Source organism: Myotis lucifugus, unplaced genomic scaffold (assembly GCF_000147115.1).
Source record: "Myotis lucifugus unplaced genomic scaffold, Myoluc2.0 scaffold_56, whole genome shotgun sequence".
Lineage (NCBI taxonomy): Eukaryota > Metazoa > Chordata > Mammalia > Chiroptera > Vespertilionidae > Myotis > Myotis lucifugus.
In genome coordinates, this window is record NW_005871104.1 from 1,004,648 (window position 1) to 1,025,109 (window position 20,462).

General features: G+C 43.2%; 1 protein-coding gene across 2 annotated transcripts in view; it reads left to right on the forward strand.

Moving 5' to 3' along the window:
- The first annotated feature begins 12 nt into the window (after window positions 1–12).
- Window positions 13–20,462, forward strand: part of EBF1 (early B cell factor 1) — a 385,315-nt gene continuing 364,865 nt past the window's right edge. The window contains exons 1-5 of one of the 2 annotated variants that reach the window (XM_006089069.3): window positions 13–122; window positions 2,291–2,447; window positions 3,004–3,067; window positions 3,677–3,732; window positions 17,144–17,217. In XM_006089069.3, coding sequence (XP_006089131.1) covers window positions 79–122; window positions 2,291–2,447; window positions 3,004–3,067; window positions 3,677–3,732; window positions 17,144–17,217 — 395 coding nt within the window. In that variant the 5' untranslated portion in view covers window positions 13–78. The remainder of the gene's footprint in view (window positions 123–2,290; window positions 2,448–3,003; window positions 3,068–3,676; window positions 3,733–17,143; window positions 17,218–20,462) is intronic. The other variant, XR_002829372.1, reaches the window with a different exon arrangement.

Sequence of the window (20,462 nt, forward strand, 5' to 3'; positions counted from 1 at the left end):
GGATTCAGGAAAGCATCCAACGGAGTGAAGCAGCATGATGGAGAGCGCTGGGCAGCGCATGAACGCGTGCGGACGTGGATGCAGGGCGCCGGGGTGCTGAACGCCAACACGGCGGCGCAGAGGTGGGTAACGCTCGGGGACCGCGGCCCGGGGAGGCAAGCCGCGGGCAGAGGAGCCGGGAGGCGGTGGCGGCGGCGGCCGCCGCGGGGCCTGGCCGCGTTGGTGCGGCCGCCGCTCCGCTCTGCTCGCCTCCCGGGCTCCGCGCTCCCGGGGCCGCGCTGCCTTAGTCGCCTGAGGCCGGAGGGCCGGGAGCTCCCGCGAGGAGCCCACGCTTTGCCGGCACTTTCCCCTGCCGGGTCTGTGACTGTTTTCATTTTGTTTTAAGCCAGAAGAGGCGAGAGTCTCACCAGCTTGATGTTGGATATCTGTGTTTTTATGACTGCTTTCTTTTCTTTTCTTTCTTTTTCTTTCTTTCTCTTTCTTTCTTTCTTTCTCTTTCTTTCTTTCTTTCTTTCTTTCTTTCTTTCTTTCTTTCTTTCTTTCTTTCTTTCTTTCTTTCTTTCTTCTTTCCTTCCTTTCTCCTCCTTCCTTTCATTTCTTTCTCGTTCCTTTATTTCCTTCGTTCTTCTTTTCCTTCTGCCTTGCTTTTTTGTCTTCCCTCATTTTAAAACTTTCCTTCTCTTTTCCTTCATTCCTTTCCTCCCTCCCTCTCTTCTTTCCTTTTCTTCCTCCCTCCTTCCTTCCTCTTTCCTTCCTTTTCTCCCTTCTTTCCGTTCTTCCTTTTTTTAACTTCCCTTCCTTTTCTCTTCCCTTCTTCCCTCTCTTCCTTCCTCCCTTTCTTTCCTCTTCTTTCTTCACTCCTCCCCCTCATTCCCCATCCCTGACCCTCTTTTTTCTCTTCTTTTCTGTTTTCATTTTGCCCCAGAATCTTCTCTTATGTCTCCTATCAGTTTTTCTCAGTCCACTCCGGAGATCAGCAACTCCCAACTTTAATTCTGACATCTCCTAAAAGTCTTCCCCACCCTCTGTCTCCATGGCCCCTCTAGCCCCTCTCCCACTCTTGGCTTCTGGGATGCTAGATTGTGTTGCCTTGAGGCACTGCCTTTGGAGATTGACGGGGGAACTTTCCTGGGCACCCTCAGCACTCTTTCTGGGGACTCCTGGTCCCAACTGAGAAATGGCCAGTGCTCCCCCACCCCTCTAGGCCCCCAGCTGGGCTTCAGGGAGTGGGAGATCTGGTGGCCCCAGGCCTTATCGGACCCAGAGAGGGCGGAAGGGGAAGAAGGAAGATGACTAATTACATCATCCTTATTTTCTCTGGGCTGCGGACAAGTGTCGCTAACACTGTTTCCATCCCCACTGTGTATAAAGATGGGGGTGGTAGGTAGTGAGAGTGAGTTGGATAACTGGACTTGAAGTGAAAGTGTGTGTGTGTGTGTGTGTGTGAGTGACACGTGTGTATGTGTGTGTATGTGAGCGCGCTTGTGTCGGGCAGGTCGAGCTGTCAGTGGCCGCCGCCCTGCTCCCGGGGCGCCCCAGCCTCTAGCCCCGGGTGGGCGCTCTCAGCCATCAGCCCTCGTTCTTAGGGTTTCTGGAACGAGTGTGAGGATTACTGCGGAACAGCGAAACTTTGTCAGGACAGGTCTTTTTTTTTTTTTTAAAGCACCAAACACAAAACACCCCCAGCTCCCTTTTCCACAGTGACCACCCCTGACAGCTCCGAGTTCCACCCTGAGAGTCCTTCTCTCCATGCTCTAGGAGTCTAGGGGGTGGGTGGGGAGCATGTGGCTTCCCGAGGCCGGGCGTCCTCGCCTGCAGGGGTGCATGAGGTTTCCTGGAGGATGGCTTCCGCAGCGAGCAGCTGAGCGTGTCCCCCATCCCTCCTCACCAGCCCACGGAGCTGAGACGGGAGAATCGAGGGGGTGGCGGGAACCGGTTCCCATGCCCCCTCCCTCTAAGCTGTCAATGAACTGCTCTATTCCGCGTACGCGGGTTCACCTCCTCCACGGCCACGCTCCTGTCTCCCCACGCAGCGCGCGTCAGGTCGGAGTCAATGCTTTACCTCCCGCGCAAAACCCCAACAAAACTTTCGCAGCGCATCTGCGAGTTGGGGGGCGCGCCCTGTGATCCGCGTGGAGGACAGGACGCGCGAGAACACGCCAAATCCCGCCGTCGGGTGGGCGCCCCTCCCGGGCGTTTGGGGGGCGGAGGAGGCCCGTGGGGACGGGGCGACCCGGGGTCGCGGGTGGGTGTCCCGTGTAGCCGTCTAACTCTGCCTCTTTGGCCGCAGCGGGGTGGGTCTGGCCCGGGCTCACTTTGAGAAGCAGCCGCCTTCCAACCTGAGGAAATCCAACTTCTTCCACTTCGTCCTGGCCCTCTACGACAGGCAGGGCCAGCCCGTGGAGATCGAGAGGACCGCCTTCGTGGGCTTCGTGGAGAAGGAAAAAGTAAGTGGGCGCCGCGCCGCTGCCCCGCGCCCGGCGGGGGAGCAGGCCCAGGCGCTCGGGAGACGCGCTCCTCCGCCCGTGCCAAGCGTTCCCCACCCTCGGGCGCGGGGTCCCCGAGCCGCTTCCCGTCCGGGGCGCACCCCGGCTCCTTCTCCGGGACGTTGTGCTCCCAAAAGAGTTTGCGCGGAGCCCCCCGAGTTGGAGAGAGGCGAGCCCGGCTTCACGCTCCAGAGCCCAGGGCGCCCGGGATGAACCCGCCCTCGACTGCGCGACCCCGCGCGGCTCCGGCCTCTGCTGGGCTAGGCCCGAGCCCCCAGGGGCTGGGGACCGCCTGTGCGCGCCCCACGGAATTTTCTGGAAGGGAAGAGGGAGCAGTCGGGGTCGGGTTGGGGGGCGGCAGAGGGATCCGGGTTGGCCGCAGTTTCTGCTGTGCCCGGGCCTGTCCGGGCTCCCCGGCCAGGGGCCCGGCTGGGAAAGTGGCCTCGAAGTCAGGCCACGCGCTCACGCCGACCTCTCTCCTGCGTCCCTTGTGTCTTTGCGTCCTGATGCGACCCAGGAGGCCAACAGCGAAAAGACCAACAACGGGATTCACTACCGGCTGCAACTCCTCTACAGCAATGGTGAGGCTCCCAGCGCGCACGCCGCCGGCACCTGGGGCTCGGGGCTCGGGCGGGGGCGCGGGCAACTGCCGGGAGGAGAGCGCCAGCAGGCTCAGTCCTGGCTCACCCGAGTTTCGCCTGCAGAGGCTTCACCTGGAAGCCCTTGAGCGGCCCGTGGGCGGGCGTGTCAGGCCTGTGCTTACCTTCACCTGAGACGCCCTTGAGTGGCCCGTGAACGGGCGTGTCGGGCCTGGGCTTACCTGGGGCCAGGTGTGGCTCCTCGGCCCTCGTTGGGCCGCTTTCCCCTTCCTCCCCTTTCTAAGGCCGGTTCCCTCCGCTTAGCCCGGACTCCAGGCCCAAAGTCCTGGCCACGGGAGAGCGCGCAGAGGGGTCCCCGCCGTGGGAAGGCGGAGTGGCCAGGTGGGGCCCGGCCCCGTTCCCCGCGGCGGGCTTGGGGGCTGGCTGGCTAGGGCCAGGCCCGAGGCCCCTCTCCGCACCCTGGGGAAGGGGGTCCTGGCTGTGCTTCTGGGGGCCTTGGAGTCCCATTCTCTGTGTGCTTGTTTGTTTGTTGGTTTTCGCGCAGATCCTCTCTCACTTCATTCTCCTTGTTCCCCTCCCCCGTGCCCCCAGGGATAAGGACCGAACAGGATTTCTACGTGCGCCTCATTGACTCCATGACAAAACAAGTAAGTTGTTTCTTCATTTCGCGCCGCAGGGGTACTCTAGGGCCGCAACATTTAGGGGAGTCAAGAAACTGGCTATTCCCCAGCGAGAGGGCTGGGACTCGAACTCTCAGCGTCAGGGCCGGCCGCGGACCCGGCTCTCAGCGCCGCCTTCCAGGTGCACATGCATTCAGGCATTTGTGCCCGCCGCGTGGGGAACGTGGCTCGACGGCTCCTCAGGGAAACGCAGACCTTAGGACGATGGGCTGCTGAGTGGGGAGAATGTGGGCTCAACTTTGCCTGACCCCGCCGGGTGCCCCAGGGGGCGCACAAGGTGTCCCGGGAAACTGGTGAGGAGTGGGCCAGATGTGTAAAACCCGAACCGCTTGGGCCTCCCCCAGGAGGCCTGGGGTAGAGGGAGCGGGTGGGGGCAAAGGCAGCTTCTCCAGGAGTGGCGAGGCGGGCTGAGAACACAGGTGATCCACTTCACAGATTTTTTAAAAGGAGGAGGTAGTGGTGGTGGTGATGTGTTGGAAGAGGGAGCGACAATTGTTAGAGGATATTTTGCAAAAATCCTCCTGCCTTTGCCTCCAAGTTTGGCCAGAAGCCAGGCAGCATGAGTGAGCTTGTGGTCTTAAAGGTACATAGACGGCGTTTCTTAAGCTCCCCAACAAGCATTGAGTCAAGCAGTATACATTAAGGTTGAGTTATGGTTTAAAAGATACAATTATGAGCCCAGGCAGAAAAGAGGCCTGACGTTTTAATGAGGCACAGGAGTTTTTCCCCTCCCATTTCTTTTAAATTTTAAGAAAAAGTTTAGTTTCAGAATTAAGTAATAGCTGGTTAGGTAGTTGGAGAACTTAGTCACAGAAAAAAGAAGACAGCTTTATTGGGTGAGGGAAAGAAATCAGAACAAAGAGAAAAGTTACCCATTGTGTACCAACTACCAATTCAGTAGGAGGGTTAAAACTTACTTGCTTGATTGTGATTTAAAAATATTCCCTTTAAAATAAGGGAGGTGATCTTCTTTCATTGATATTGGTTTGGAAGGTTTCAAATGAAGATAGACATGCATATTTAAAATTTGTTTTTAGATAAGCATGGCTTAAATATGTTGTACAAAATGCACATCATTAAGCTGTTGTAAGGTTTAAAATCTATCAGCAAGAATAAATTTAATAACAGCTAATTTTGAATATTACCTCATATTTCATTGCGAACCAAGTAGAAAATGAGGGTATGAGACATATTTTTAAGATAATAAATATCTATTGAAATCTATTTCAAGTATTTGCAAAAAAAAATTGGACTTTCTTAAAGATCTAGTTATTTCTTGGTTGATTGTTCAGAGTAAATCCACATTGATAGTTTTAGTCTTTTTTTTATTTACTGGTTTTTATAATTATATAGGAGAATTCCCTTTTAATTGGGTAGATTATATTTTGTTAATTTTTCCCCCCTGCCAAGCAGAAAACAAAAGCCTGATTTCAATAACAGTTGTTTTTTTCACGATATCAAAACAAAAATGTCTTAAGTGATGTTTTGTTTTAAAAAAAATTGTCTTTGGTACCTTGATTATCTTTTCCTGCCATTCTCATCCCAGGAAAGAAAAGATGGGAGGGGGTGGGGAAAGTATGAACTCTAATATGTATTCCATATGTATTTGTTAAAATTTACTTTTTGAAAGATAAAAAATCTCCACATACCAGTATATAAGGCCTGTCTGCTTGTGCAACATTGACAACTTAAATATTAAATTATAGGCAGCACTATGAAAGCAACAGTTGTATGGTGCACAAAATTAGGACATGTTTGAAGTGATTAACTTCTCTCAAAACTTTATATTAGACCCCTTACACAAAAAGTGCTACCAAAAATCAATTTTCCCATTATGAAATGAACTGACTTTACACACTTTCATATGGTGGGAGAATAATCTTTTATATTTTTATAAAGCAATTTTATGATTTTTATAAAGCAACACATCAAATATCATTTTACTAACTAGGTTACAGAGCTTAAGAAAAATTATAGCTTAAGGCATCCTTTGACCTCTTGGTTATAATAAATTCTACCAGGTGTGTGTGTGTGGAGTAGAACAAGATACAGTTTATTTTTAATAATAGCAGGTATGAGAAAGTCATTTGCCATAATATGACATCTCCCTGGAAGTTAAAATTATAAATGTATACAATTCTATATTTTGGTGAGGAGTGACCTGAGAAAAGGTTTAAATAATTCTCTGAATTTAGTCTAAAAATATCAAGAACAAGAGATTTTTTTTTGAGTCATACCTGTTTGCTTTCATAAGAATTTCCTAATGCCTTCTGTGTAGCTTTCACTTTGAAAGACAATCCTTGCCTATTCTCCGGCTGCACGTTCGTTGATTATGTGCTGTTAGAGTTTGGGAAGTAGGTTAGCTTCTTGTGTACACAATTAACACAATAGTCTTTAAAAAGCAGATCAGTTTGAAGAAGCATAACTTTCCTTAGCTGTGACATAATTATTATATTTTAGCCTTGATGAGTAAAACAAGGGGTGTTCATTTAGCTTGAATTATTCTATGGTAATTAACTACCAAGTCTGATAAAAAATTCTTCAATTTTTGATTTTAGTTAAATATGCAGTAACACATTCAATCAGAAGTAAGGCTAAAGCTGACTGAATAAATGGTACCCCCCCACCCCCACTCAAATTCTTCTAGATCAGTGGTTCTCAACCTTCTGGCCCTTTAAATACAGTTCCTCATGTTGTGACCCAACCATAAAATTATTTTCGTTGCTACTTCATAACTGTAATGTTGCTACTGTTATGAATAATAATGTAAATATCTGATATGCAGGATGGTCTTAGGCGACCCCTGTGAAAGGGTTGTTGGACCGCCAAAGGGGTGGCTACCCACAGGTTGAGAGCCGCTTTCTAGATAGACTCAGGATTTTGATATTTAGAATGCAGACTGGAATATTTTCAGTGATGTGATGCGTTCTAATAGCATCATAAGTTTCAGAGAGAATACGTAGCCACAGTTCAAGTCTTCCCTTAGCTGCTGGTTTATTGTAACACTTTTCAGATCTGAGATACAGCGTTATGTGTGTGATGTCATATCTTTGCCTCACAAGATGGGGTTAAAAATCAAAGGGAATCTTTGGCAAGCAGAATCCAAAACTAGCTGTGCACTCCACATTTTCATAGAATGTCCCTGATCTTGGGTGGAGTTAGAATCATTGAGATCAAACAGAAATGTACTCAACCAAGATATGCTGGTATGACACACACTATTTCACACCTTTTCAAAGTGTCTCATGACACTCTTTTGGATAATGACTCTTAATTTTGGACTCTCCCAGAAAGATGAAGCTTCATTAGAAGTGAATGTGTAAGGACCTGAGCCCCCTATCCCTCTGCCTCTCGTATAAAACACAGAGGATATAATGATATTTTAAAAATTCATCCACCAACTAGAAAATAAGAGGCTTGCTTTTTGGGAAGGGTTGTTCAAAACCAAGTTTAGCTGGACTAAAAATAGGTTGTTTTTGTGTCATTGCTGTTTTTGGTATTCCATTAGTGAGCATGCAAAAAGGCCTGTAGAATTCAGAACTTTATGGCTGTTGCATCCAGAAACAGTGTCTACTGCAGAAGCTCAAGTGAACCCGGTGGGGAGGTCTGAGGTTTAATCTGCTTCATTTCAGATTTTCAAGTAGTATTTGAAATTGGATTATGTTCTGTGATTGCTTCACTGAGTTATTTATCTTTCAATAGTTAAAAAAAAGCATTTAACTTATCTTTCCTCCTAGTATCTTGCTTTAAAAAAAGTGACAGCTTTATAATTCAAAGAAAGAGTATCAAAGTCCATAAAGTTATCAAAAACAAAACTCTCCCTGTCCCCAAACAAAAGCTTTTTTTTTTTTTGGAAAGGGGAAAATAATGGTCACATAATCCTTGAATGTATAGGTTTGAAGGTAGGTGATGTGGTGAGGGAAGTCTAAAAGGTCCCAGCACAGTGGGAGGTGCAAGGAACAATAATCAGAAATGCTGTCATATTTCTTTTCCCAACTAATCTTTATATATTTGTTTTGATGTTCCTGGTACTTTAAGTTATTGATGCAAGTGCATTTTTCCCTATTGATTGTTTCATTATATCCTGCCACAGCTACGTAGATTTGATTAACAACCCTTTCAGTTCGTGGTTCTTCATTGGTAGATAAACACATTTTTAGTATATCAATAAGTTCCAAAGGAATTCATTAGGTCAGGAGAGAGGGTCTTTCATACTTTTGGAAAAACATACAAACAACAAAGAGCATAGGGCAAGATTATAGTCAGGAGCCATATTTCAGCAGCTTTCTTTCTTCTTTGGTAAAACGTAAAAAATGCAGGTGATTTAAATTTCCTTGCACATGGAGGAATGAAGAAGTTTGGAATTTTTATGCATGATCAGGACCTGTGTTTGGGAAAATGTAAACTCATCACAGTGGAAAATGTGTTGTTTGGAGTCTGGGGGTGAAAACAAAGCTGATGGTTTTGGAGAGATTGCCGGAGCCAGATGGCCTAGTACTTCCCCAGTCTGGCGGTCCAACTGCTCCCTCCTGGATAATATACAGCCATTTGTTCGGGGATATTTACGCTAGAGCTGTTTCCATGTGAATGTTTGAACAGCATTAAAAAACGAACATATTAGTAGTGATGCATTTCTAGAACTTGTATGAGTACACCGATAGACTGTTCTTATGCCTTTACTTACATTGCTGAGAGGCAGGAAGGAGGGTTTGGATATTGGTGAATTGTTTATATAGTTGTTGAACAAGAATAATTTGGTCTTAGTGAGTAATTAGAATATGTAAGCATTTGGAATTAAATTAATGGAAATTAGGGGAGCACCTACCTCGGAGCTCTGTTGTGAGAATTATATGAACTCATACATGTAAAGTGCTTAGAATAGTGATGGGCACACATTAAGTGCTTAATAAATTAGCTGCTGTTTTTATTATTATTATCATCATCCTCATCCTATTGGGTTGACAAAGCCAGTTGAATCCACTAATATAGATGTAAATGTAGTTATCATATGAGTGAAATATCTTTTATAATATGGGGTTGTTAGAATGATTCAGTTTTTATCTTGGCGTTTGAATAATATAAGGGATTTTATTTTTTTTTGAGACATAAAAGATGTATTCTAAAGCTAACTGCTTTTGGTACACATTCTCTTTTTATTCAGGGCTGTGATGTAACTGAACAGCATACTGAATATGATATCATTCCTTTGCAACTTTCCTAATTCAGTCCTGAAAACGGCCCGCTTAGCTGCTGAGCTGAAATTACATCTTTGTAATTTGTTCACCAGTAGCCAAGCTGCTAATTGAAGCAAAATAATTTTTTATTTTATCCCACTATTAATGTTGGAAGGCTGTTTGACACAATTGTTTATGAAATGTCAGATGTGTAGTGTTTTCTTTGGCTCAGGTTAATTTCTAACCAACCTTCTGGAAATTTCTAGGATCACATTAGCTAGCACTTTTTTTTTTTTTAATGACAAGCAGTGGAACTTGGTGGTCAAATGTAATGATTCATGTCACAGTATGCTGATATTGTAGGTGTTAGTATTATTTTTTGATTAGTTTCAATTCTTGATAATTTGCTACCAAAGCCTTATTGACAATCTATTTAGAGGACGCTTCACTTCTGGTTGAAGGAGGTACTTTGTACATTCATGAACTCTTTTTTTTTAAATTAACTGATTATTTAAGGTGACACATTAGGTTTGGCCTTTTATTTTGTGTGGGAAAAGAAGAGTAACATATATTCAAGGTTACTCTTTGGTTTAAATGGAAAATTAGGCATTTTTGTTAGTTATAGATAACCTATCTACCTCTCTCTCTCTCTCTCTCTCTCTCTCTAAACTAATGACGACAAATCTCCTATTATTTGGTTGTAAACCAAAACGACTAATACAAACATTTTGTTTCTAAAACCCGTTTGGATTTTGAGGAACCAAAGTCAAAATATTCTCCTCACCCTCTTTCTTTTGGCAAGGAACACGAAGAGTTAAAACTATTAGAAAAATAAACAAAGAAGGCCATGCTTAATTCTCTGTATTTCCTTTGGCATCCTATTGAAGTGTGATCCTGGAGTGTATGTTCACCATATATTTTTTTGTTTTACTGTGTGGTCTTTATCCACAGTAAGTTTCAATTAACTTTTAAAACCCAGTGATATTTTAGAAAAGCAGGATGAATCACACTTCACAAGATGCCTTCTAAAAACAGTGGCAACCAATGCAGATTTTCACTATTGATTGATTATTTCTTTGCAAAGATGCTGTAGGTTAATTTATAATTGGGCACTTGAAATTGATGGCATTTTATCCTCTCATGGTAAACCTTCTGCCTTGTTGCATAAGGATGTGAAAGTTTAACAATTCCTATTTTTTTCTTCATTTTTGTTAATTATAAAACATTATTCTGGGGAAAAAACAAACCTCTCAATATGAAAGTTAATAAAGTATTAAAAATAATTGCATATTTTCTTTCTGCTTAATAGAGGAGGGCATTAAAAAAGGGAGGCTAGTCTATCAGAAAAATAAATCTACTCTAAATATGTCGTTTTGATTGTCAATTTCTCCAGGTTTTTAAAGTTGCGATGAAGTTAACTCTGTTTATTCTTCTACTTTTCTTCCTGAACAAGCATTCCTGCCACCTTAAGGCATTTACTTGCCATTGGTAGGATTAATGTAAACATTGTGTCCTACTTGATACTGTATTTTTTGTTTCCTTGCTTAAAACTTCAACTTGCTTTACCATCCGTTCACTTATTTAAATAATATATTTTTCTATGTCTTCCCTTCCCTGCCCGCCCATCACTGTGACAGGCCTCCCATCCTTACTCCTGGTAAACACATTGATTTATTTAAACCACTGTTGTCTTTGTCGCTCTCACAGCAGACTACCTTCCTCACAGGGAGCAGACGCATGATTTACTATGGAGGATGAAAATAAGCCTTCTTCTTGGTGTTCTATTGTTTGGGCCCTAAACCAGCTGTCTATTAAAATGGTTTCACTTAAAATAGTCAATGCTGTTTATATGCTTCTGTGATCTCCCAGCTGATCCAGCCTCAATGAGCTTTACTCACACCCCACAGAGACACACATTTAAATTAGGAAGAAAAGCAGGAACTTCTTCCAAAGTTGGTGTTAAAGGATCCCTTTCCTTTTAGGCTTGAAGTCTGGGTTTGCTAAACTGTGAACCAGTCTTGGCGTGTATACTGACTGTAGATGGTAGAGTTAATGTGTGGCTGCCAGTTGTGTGTACAAGCTGGAGGGTGAAGTTGGTGGCATTTTAAAAAGTCTTTCTTATTGTTGACAATCTGCCTTAGGGATATTCGCCAACATGAATTTATCATATTTCCCTATGTTGGATCTCATTAGACTGTTGATTTCCTGGCCCATACCTTTTACATAATTGTGTGTGTGTGTGTGTGTGTGTGTGTGTTTTGTTAGTAACAAAAACTGCTTTAGGTGAGGTTGGAGGTGAATCCGTCTTTGACTGAGTTCCACTCCCTAGCTGCTACACGGAGGTTCCAGTTTACTCTAGTCAAAGGATTTTAGCTCTACTCACGGGACAGTGAAAAGGCTCCTTGTTTCACTTGCTTTTATTTCAGAAGTCACAGAAGCAGCCAGCGCTTCTTTCTCTGCATGTAGGTGCTGAAAAATATTGTTCTGTTGAGGCCCCCAGGAAGGGAACAGCAGAAACTTCATGCTTCATTTCTCCCCAGAGTTCCTAACAACTTCTGAGCAAATCCAAATTCATGCTTTCATTTTTCTATGCTTGATTTGGAGAAAGATTCTCCATTTGGACTCTGTTGCCAGAGGCCAAGTGGCAGTTTGGCATTTGGTAGAGATGTATTACAGAGACCCTGGAACTTCAGCAAATGATGCTCCCTCACCACAGATGAAAACATGGGGTTCCTGGGAGTCCATGGGTTATTGACTGTTTGGGGTGTCATGTGCATTTTTGCAGTATATCTTTAACTGAATATCGTCATGGGCCCACTGATTTTAATGAAACTGGCAGCCGCAGTAAAAATAATACATGTCATCCAGAAATAATCAAAACAAGAAGGCCTGATGTAAGGGATATCCCCTCTTCCCCAAAAGAACAAAAAAATTTTTTTTTTTGCAATAGGGAAAACACCACCAATATCTGTGAATTTATTTACCAAGTTACTAGTTTAGCATGACAAAAAACTGAAATTGGCATAGAGGTTATCAGGGATATTAAGAGCACATACAGAATGTAGTGATAATAGGATTTTACAGAAATGAGTGATTAGAACTTTTTAGCATCGTATGAGATCTCATCAGTTATTTAAAGTGTTTCTTTGGTTTTCCAGCTGTGACTGCAGAAAATAAAGCAGGCAGATATAATTTTTTGGTTTACAAAACATTTTCAGTTCACAGAATGCATTTTTTTTTAGTAAAGCAACTTCTTGGGTATTTGAAAAGTTCCTTTAAGAATACAGGAAATCATCAATGCATGTCATAACTAGAGGATGAAAATTTGAGGGATAATGGAATATTAGCATAATCTAGATATTTTCCCCAGAAGATAGTTGTGAATTACATAAGGTGTGGAAGTCTGGCTGATGATCTCTGGTGGACAACAGGCACCTCCTTAACCAAATGGTCAGAGTTTACTGACAGTAGTGGAACTAGTTGACAGTGAGATTTGATGCACTGAGAATTCAACACCATGTCTGTGTTATTCTGGCCCTGAATTGTATAACTTTAGTCCAAGTCTGAGGAAACATCAGGCAAACCCACATTGAGGATGTTCTACAAAACTGGCCTGTATTCTTCAACAATGTCAATGCCATGAAATGCAAAGACTCAGAAATATTCCCATATTGGAGACATAACAACTGAATGCAATGATTGGTATTGGAATATATATATATATATAAATTTTGTTTTGTTTTGTTAGGACATTATTGGGTAGTTGATGAATCTCAATTACGGTCTGTAGATTAGATGATTGTATCAATGTTGATTTTCCGATTCAGATCATTGTCCTGTGGTTCTGTAAGATAATTCCTTGTTTTAAGGAAATATATGCTGAAGTATTTAGGGTGTGTCTGCAATTTACTAATAAATGGTTCAGGGAAGAATAGAGAGAAAAGAATAAAGCAGATTTAGTAAAATTTAAATATTTGAGGAGTCTGGGTAAAGAGTATGTTGAACTTATATATCTTTGCAACTTTTCTGTAAGTCTAAAATTATGTCAAAATAAAACCTTAAAAAATGATAGGCTAACCATAAAAAAATTTCGATGGGCCAGTGGTAGGGAAACATTTTCATTCTATGCACATGCTTTTGTAATTTTTAAATTTGTTGCTATTTTTGTTTTGTATTGGAGTTAGATATCTTAACCAGAGCATGCTCTAGGGTCCCCACCCACAGGGTCTTAAGTTTCCCTCCTCATTTACAGGCTCTAAAAGTCCCGGGTTCATCAACAAAGCACATTAGAGCCAACTAACTACAAGTTAGTTATTGTAGCATCTGTATGTACCAAATAAGGATAGTCTCTGGTTAATTTAAGTAGTTTTATCACCAAGCAATTGAGGGTTATGTGAATGTGTGAAAGTAATTTTATTAACAATTTGAAGCTGTGTTATCTTAGTATTATGCAGTGATACAGTATAAAATTAAAATGTATCCCAATGTGGAGAAAAGGAAGATGGTGGTGTTGGCAAACATCTGTACTCACTGCCTCCCACAACCATGTCAAAATTATAACTAAAATACAGAGCAACCATCATCCAGAACAGCTGGAAAGCTGGCTGAACGGAAGTCCTACAACTAGAGAAGTAAAGAAGAAAGCATACTGAGATTGGTAGGAAGTGCAGAAGCATGGAATGGGCTGGCCTGGCACCTCGTGTGGTGCTTTTTAATCAGGAGGGAGATCGTCTCTGTGGAGGCCGCCCAAAGGATCAAGGGGTCCCAGCCCCCGACCAGACCCCCAGCCCAGAGTCCCAGAGCTTGGAAAAAAAGTCCTTATGGGTAGTAAGAACTAGGGCTGTGCGGATTGGGGCTCAGTGACACAGAGGCTGCTGGAGACCCAGCTGTTCCTCTTAAAAGGCCGGCACCATGAACTGAACTTACAAGGTCCTGCTTCCTCTGAGCTCCAGCACCAGGGTGAGGCTTTGGGCAACACAGACACATATGAGGAGGAACTGGATTGTCTGGCATCAGGGCAGGAACTCAGGGCCGGCTTTCTCCCAGACAGAGGTGCTTGCAGGGATCATTGTTCCTATGCTGGGACCTCCCCATGGCAGGGCTGACTGGCAGCCATTTCTGTTTGCTCTGCCCTGGTGATTCCCTAAGACCCCGTCTCATCCAATTTACAACCCCACCCAAGCTGTGTGCAGTGGCTTTTGCATATGAATAGCCTGTCCTTTCCCAGGCCTTGCTTCATAGCTGGGCCTCATCTGGGCACTTCCAAACCCTATACAAAGAGAAGGAATCTGCAGATCTCTCTGTAGCTCCTGCTGGGTGGCCCCAGGCAGTGGCTGACTTTGCACCTCCTTGGAGATCCAAGAGCCAGTGTACCCAGTGGTCAGTGCGAGACCATACCAGATTACAACTCTTCACATCCATAAGTGACACACTCAAGGGGCAGACTCAGTGAGCACCAAAGCCCCACTAAAGCAAGTCCTGCTCCATAGGGGTGTCTCCTGCACAGCAGCTCTCCCACGATACTGGCAGCTGGTCCTCACAGCCAATTGGCCTGGGGGTCAATTCCTCCCAGTGATACCAACAGCAATAAAGTCTCAAGTACAACAAGACTGTGCTCACAGCCCACAAAGGGGTGCACCAAGAGTGCCCTGCTCAGGTGACTGGGGAGGTTGGGCCACTGGGACTGATAGAACACCTACTACACAAGGCCACTCCACCAACTCAAGGAGACATAGCAGCTCTACCCAATACATAGAAACACAGGGAAGCAGCCAAAATGCAGAGACAAAGAAACATGTCACAAATGAAAGAAATGAAAGAAAGCCCTTGGTTATAGAGTTCAAAATCACAAGTATAAGGTGACTCAAGAATTTTCTAGAAACTTCCAAAAAAATGGAAAAGGACCAGCCAGAAATTAAGCATACACTGACTGAAATAAGGAATAATATACAGGTATTCAACAGTAGAGTAGAGGATTCTGAGAATCAAATCAATGATTTTAAATATGAGGAAGCAAAGAACACCCAACCAGAAGAGCAGAAAGAAAAAAGAATCTAAAAATATGAAGATAGTATAAGGAGCCTCAGGGAAAACTTCAAGTGTACCAACATTTGCATTATGGGGGTGCCAGAAGTAGAGAGAGAGCAAGATATTGAAAACCTATTAAAAGAAATAATGACAGAAAACTTCATCTACCTGGTGAAAGAAATAGATTTACAAGTCCAGGAAGCACACAGAGTCCCAAAGAAGAGGAACCCAAAGAGGACCGCAGCAAGACATATAATTAAAATGCCAAGGGCTAAAGACAAAGAGAGAATCTTAAAAGCAGCAAGAGAAAAGCAGTTAGTTACCTATAGGGAATGCCCATACTACTGTCAGCTGATTTCTCAACAGAAACTGTGCAGGCCAGAAGGGAATGGCAAGAAATATTCAAAGTAATGAATAGCAAGGACCTATAACCAAGATTACCCAGCAAAGCTATCATGAAGGTCAGATAAAGAGCTTCACAGACAAGAAAAAGCTAAAGATTTCATAACCACCAAAACCAGTATTATATGAAATGCTGAAAGGTATTCTTTAAGAAGAGGAAGAAGAAAAAGAGATAAAAAATATGAATAACAAAATGGCAACAAATACATACCTATCAACAATTGAATCTAAAAATAAAAATAAATGAATAAGAAATCTAATGAACAAAATAAACTGGAGAATAAAATAGAATCAGAGGCATGGAAATGGAACAGACTGATGATTCTCAGAGGGGAGGTGGATGGGGGGTGGTAAAAGATTAAACGAAGATATCATATGTATATTAGAGGCCTAGTGCCCAAAAATTGTGCACTTTGGGGGGGGGGTCCCCCAGCCCAGCCTGCACCCTCTTGCAGTCCAGGAGCCCTTGGGGGGATGTCTAACTGATGGCTTAGGCCCACTCCCCGGGAACTGGCAGTCAGACATCCTTAGTGCTGCCACAGAAGCAGGACAAGCTCCCGCCGCCACCACTGTGCTCACCAGCCATGAGCTCAGCTTCTGGCTGAGCGGCACTCCCTCTGTGGGAGTGCACTGATCACCAAGGGGCAGCTCCTGCATTGAGTGTCTGCCACCTGGTGGGCAGTGTGTGTCATAGCGACCAGTCGTTCCGCTGTGCAGTCGATTTGCATATTAGCCTTTTATTATATAGGATATGCATTACCTATGGACACGACAAGAGGGCCTGGGGTGGGATGGGAACTGGATAGAGGGGGGTCAATGAGGGGGAAAAAGAGGGACATCTGCAATAATCTCAACAATAAAGATTACCCCTCCCCCCATTAAAATAAACAAACAAATAAATAAAATGTATCCCAATGCAGAGCACTGCTCTACCAATAGCTGTGAGTTTTTCTTTGGCTCAGTTATTAACATGTAGATCTTCCAGGAAGCTGAGTTCTCAGGGAAATTTTCTAGTGATCATAAGCAAAATGTTTGTACGCACATTACTAAAAACGGACAGAAACATCTTGGCTGGTGAGGTGGTTTGGGACTCCAGATTTTTGAGAGTCAGATGTAATTCTTCTTAGTTTAGGGAGATGGCTCTGTGGCTTAAGCCCACACATATGCTGGCGAGCATTACTGTATGGGTGGGTGTACACCCTGGAGAGCACATGTTTTCAGCCTGCTGGTGGGAAGAAGGGTTTTCCCTGATTGATGAATCATCTCAGAGGAGACAGTGAGTGAATGGATTCATTGATCATACCTCTACTTGTTTCCTACTGCTCATCTCTGGAACACTGCATCCTGGGGCTGGAAGTAGTAAAATGAGGAGGGAAATACATACAAATCTGTGTACTTTTCTATATTTTAAATCAATAGTATCTCAGTCTGCTAAAACTGCTGGGTTCCCCCTCGTCATTGATTAGATTTCTTTTATTCTGAATTGAGGATGAACTGTGGTTGTCTTGATGACAGACACCCATCTCACACACGGATGCAAAGATGTGTGTCATAATGAGGTGGTTGACAGGCCAGAGAGAAACATAGCCTCTTCCACTCAGTTTGGGTTGATCCTTAACAAAGTATCTTGGAACAATCAGCCCAGCGAGGCTTTAGCTCCTGAAAACTTCTGGGCCCACAGCAGTGGGGAAGTGGTTAAGAACTCAACTGTGATAGTTTGTTCTCTGCTCTTTGGTTCCATTCTTAGCTCAAATCCTGCCCCCCTTTTTTTACAGGCCATAGTGTATGAAGGCCAAGACAAGAACCCAGAAATGTGCCGAGTCTTGCTCACACACGAGATCATGTGCAGGTAAGAAATACCTTGTTCTCTCCCTTTAATTAGCAAAGAGAAGATGAATTTGTATCTCCAATCCAGGTGAACTCAGGTTTATTTTGGGGTACGCGTTTAATCTTGCTTGTATTAGACAATCTAAAAAGAACCCACGAACCTGAGTATTTGGCACTAAATTGTCAGGCATCAGAATGGTTCTCAATTATTTATCAGAGTCCATCTGTAAGACATACATTTCCATGTTGATATCTGCACTGTTAATGGGCACAAAGCAGTACCCTCCCCTTCTTCCTTTCAATCAAATAAAATACAGTGTAACCCTTTTAGTGTTAATATATGCACTCAACCACACTGCTAGTAAAATGAGTAAGAGTTCTATTGATGTCAGCGGAAGCCTCCGTTTGATAAGACTTAAGGTATAGTTCCCCCTTTTAATTCTTCCACTTAAAAATAGAACGTCCGTACATAGGCAGCATTCCTCCTTAAACTGAGCGTGGATTTTCTTTCATTCTCCGCCCCCCCCCCCCTCGCCTTGACTCTGATCTCTTAATCTTAGTTACCCAGTGTGTAACTATGACAGTGTAGCTAATATTTCTGAGGGCTGGTGAGCTTTTGGAAGGATAGCAAAGCGGAGTCCCTGTCACATGCAAATGAGTGTCTTTATTTTTGCCTGATATCTGACTGACGCTACATTTGAAAACAGGCCCCCGGACCACATTCAGTTCCCTGGCCTCAGCCAGTCCTCCACATGTGGGAAAGCAGACCAGAGAATGAACACTTTTTAACTTGCAGTTTAGGATTCTTATTCTTCATAAAGTAACAGTGGTACTTGGCTCCCAGTATATTCTGAGTAATTGGATGAAGCATGAAGATGCCACTATGCATCAGAGAAAGGCTACTAATTGCTTTGTTAGCCATCAGGCGGGGCTCAAGCAGGCTTGGCCCCTGACTATTACTGACCAATCCTGTTAGGGCTTCAGCATGGGTGGGCTTTATTTGCTCCTCATGGACTTGTAGTGAACTCAGTCTTAAAGCTCTGTTGGAAATAAATTAGAAAGGGCTTAATGTATAAGCATGTTTACTTACTGAAATCTCAAATATTAACTTCTTTATCTAGAATTATGTATGTGTCTGAAAATTTCCTTTTTTCTTTAAAAAACATACTTCTAATATATTATTGTAAAATATATAGGAGTTTCACAAGTTTTTGCTTCAGTGATTTGTAAAACTTGTTAATTATTCCAAAAACAGGTTGCTTTTCTCTAACTTTAAAGCAGTAGCAAAATCCAAAAATATGATCGTAGATTTCTCAGAAGATATTATTAGGCAAAAATCAGCATTATACTGCATACAATAATTGTGTGACTAAAGCTGAGTTGCACTTTACAGAATTAAATGAGTAAAATCATTTTGAAAAGCCTTAAAAAATGACCTCCTTTGTATTACTATTTTTCAGACTGTATTTTATCTTCCCACAATTAGCATGTTATTAGAATGAATTTTCAATGTTCTATTACCTGTGATTCTAGCAAAATAGGAGACAGACAGGAAGATGGATCTCAACCAATAGGCCACCTAATATCTATATATCATAGATTTGCATCTCAGATCTGCACATGTTTGGACTCCGCTAGAAATAATTCTGTTCTTGAAATACTTAGAGATATATTATGCCTTTCACACACAAGCCTACCCTCTATTAATGCAGTTTATATTTTTCTTGTTCTTAAAATTCATTGGTCCAAAGTATTTTATTATGCTGGTTGCTGTGCTTTACTGCTGGTGTTCTTCCTATTTTTCAGAAACATAAAAATAGCAAAAGTAAAATTCTCAAGCCACTGAAGGCAAATGATGATGTTTGTACTGCATGGCTGAGAGGGAAAAACCATATTCAAAATGCCATCCTGTTAATGTTACAGATTACGGTTTTTCTGGCTGCCTATAGATGTGTAAGGGGTACTGTTTGTTTACGAGGCCGCCATGACCCTATTACACAAACCTGTCATCTATTGTGTGGCTAACCGTCTTTTAAATTGCAAATCAGATGCTCTTTAGGGGGCTTTAGGAAAAAAAAAATCTCACTTTCCACACCATCCTATTTCTCTTGATTTCTTGCCTGTTGTAAGTGGAAGTTGGGATGTGCTGAATTTGCACCAGGGGTGCAAATGCAGGCTCAATTATAAGCATAAAATTAGAGTCTGTTCACCATTAATCAGCCTGGCTAATTGCTATGCACCACCATTAGCCATATGGTGTGAAAGACAGCTTGCTCTCCCCAAGATGAAATTTCTCCATTGCAGACATGAAATAGTGAGGGCCCTGGATTCTAAAATAGCATGTTTTAGATATTTAATTTCTAAACAACTTTCTGCTGTGCTTTCTATCAAGGCTAACGGCACAATAAAACTTTGCGTTGATGTCACAAAAACTGTATATTTATAGTACCTTGGAGCGATAGTAAAGGAGACAGAATTTACATCGACAGGAAAGGGTTTGGGATGGTTCTGTTTTGTTGCGGAAAATGGGGGAAAGAAAAAAAAAAGGAAAGAAAGAAAGAAAAGAAATGAGATAAGAGAAAAGAAGGAAGTTGTGTCTCAGGTGGCTGCAAATTTAAGAAATCCATTTTGTTCTGTTGTGAGGATAACTCCGTGGCACGAGCTGACTAAAGGACTTGCCACCATTGGATTACAATTATTGCTACTCTTTGAGACAAAACCTTTTTGACTTGGTGGCATAGAGTAGTGGCATAGAGCTCTTTCTGTGGAATTCTGGGAGAGTTTCTACATTTTTGGTAAATTAGAATCTATCGTTACATTTTGCTAATACCTGGTGGTTAAGGCCTTAAAATAATGTGGCCCCATGAAGGATTAAAAAAAAAAAAAAGAAGTTGGAATCCATAAGAGATTTGATTTTAAGTGCATCTCAACATCCTGTATTTAAATGTGAATGGAAAACAGGAACTATACTTGGGAGTTGAACCAGCTCCCAGCCTCCCAGGAAGGCTGAAGCAGGTTTTCTCTCCTTCCAGGTTTCCCAGGCTGGGCGCTCTGTTGAGGCGAGCGATCTTTTTCCATGATCAGTGCCTGGCTTCTTGTGGGGCCATGGCTTAGTTCTCAGGGTCAGCCTCTCCCTTGATCAGGCCTCTTCTTCCTTTGTCTTTTGCTGGTTTATTCTGATTTTTCCTTCAGATCCCCATGTCAGCATGACTTCTTCAGGAAAGTCTCCCTAGCCCTTGTCCTGAATTGTATCCCCTTGGTAGGCAT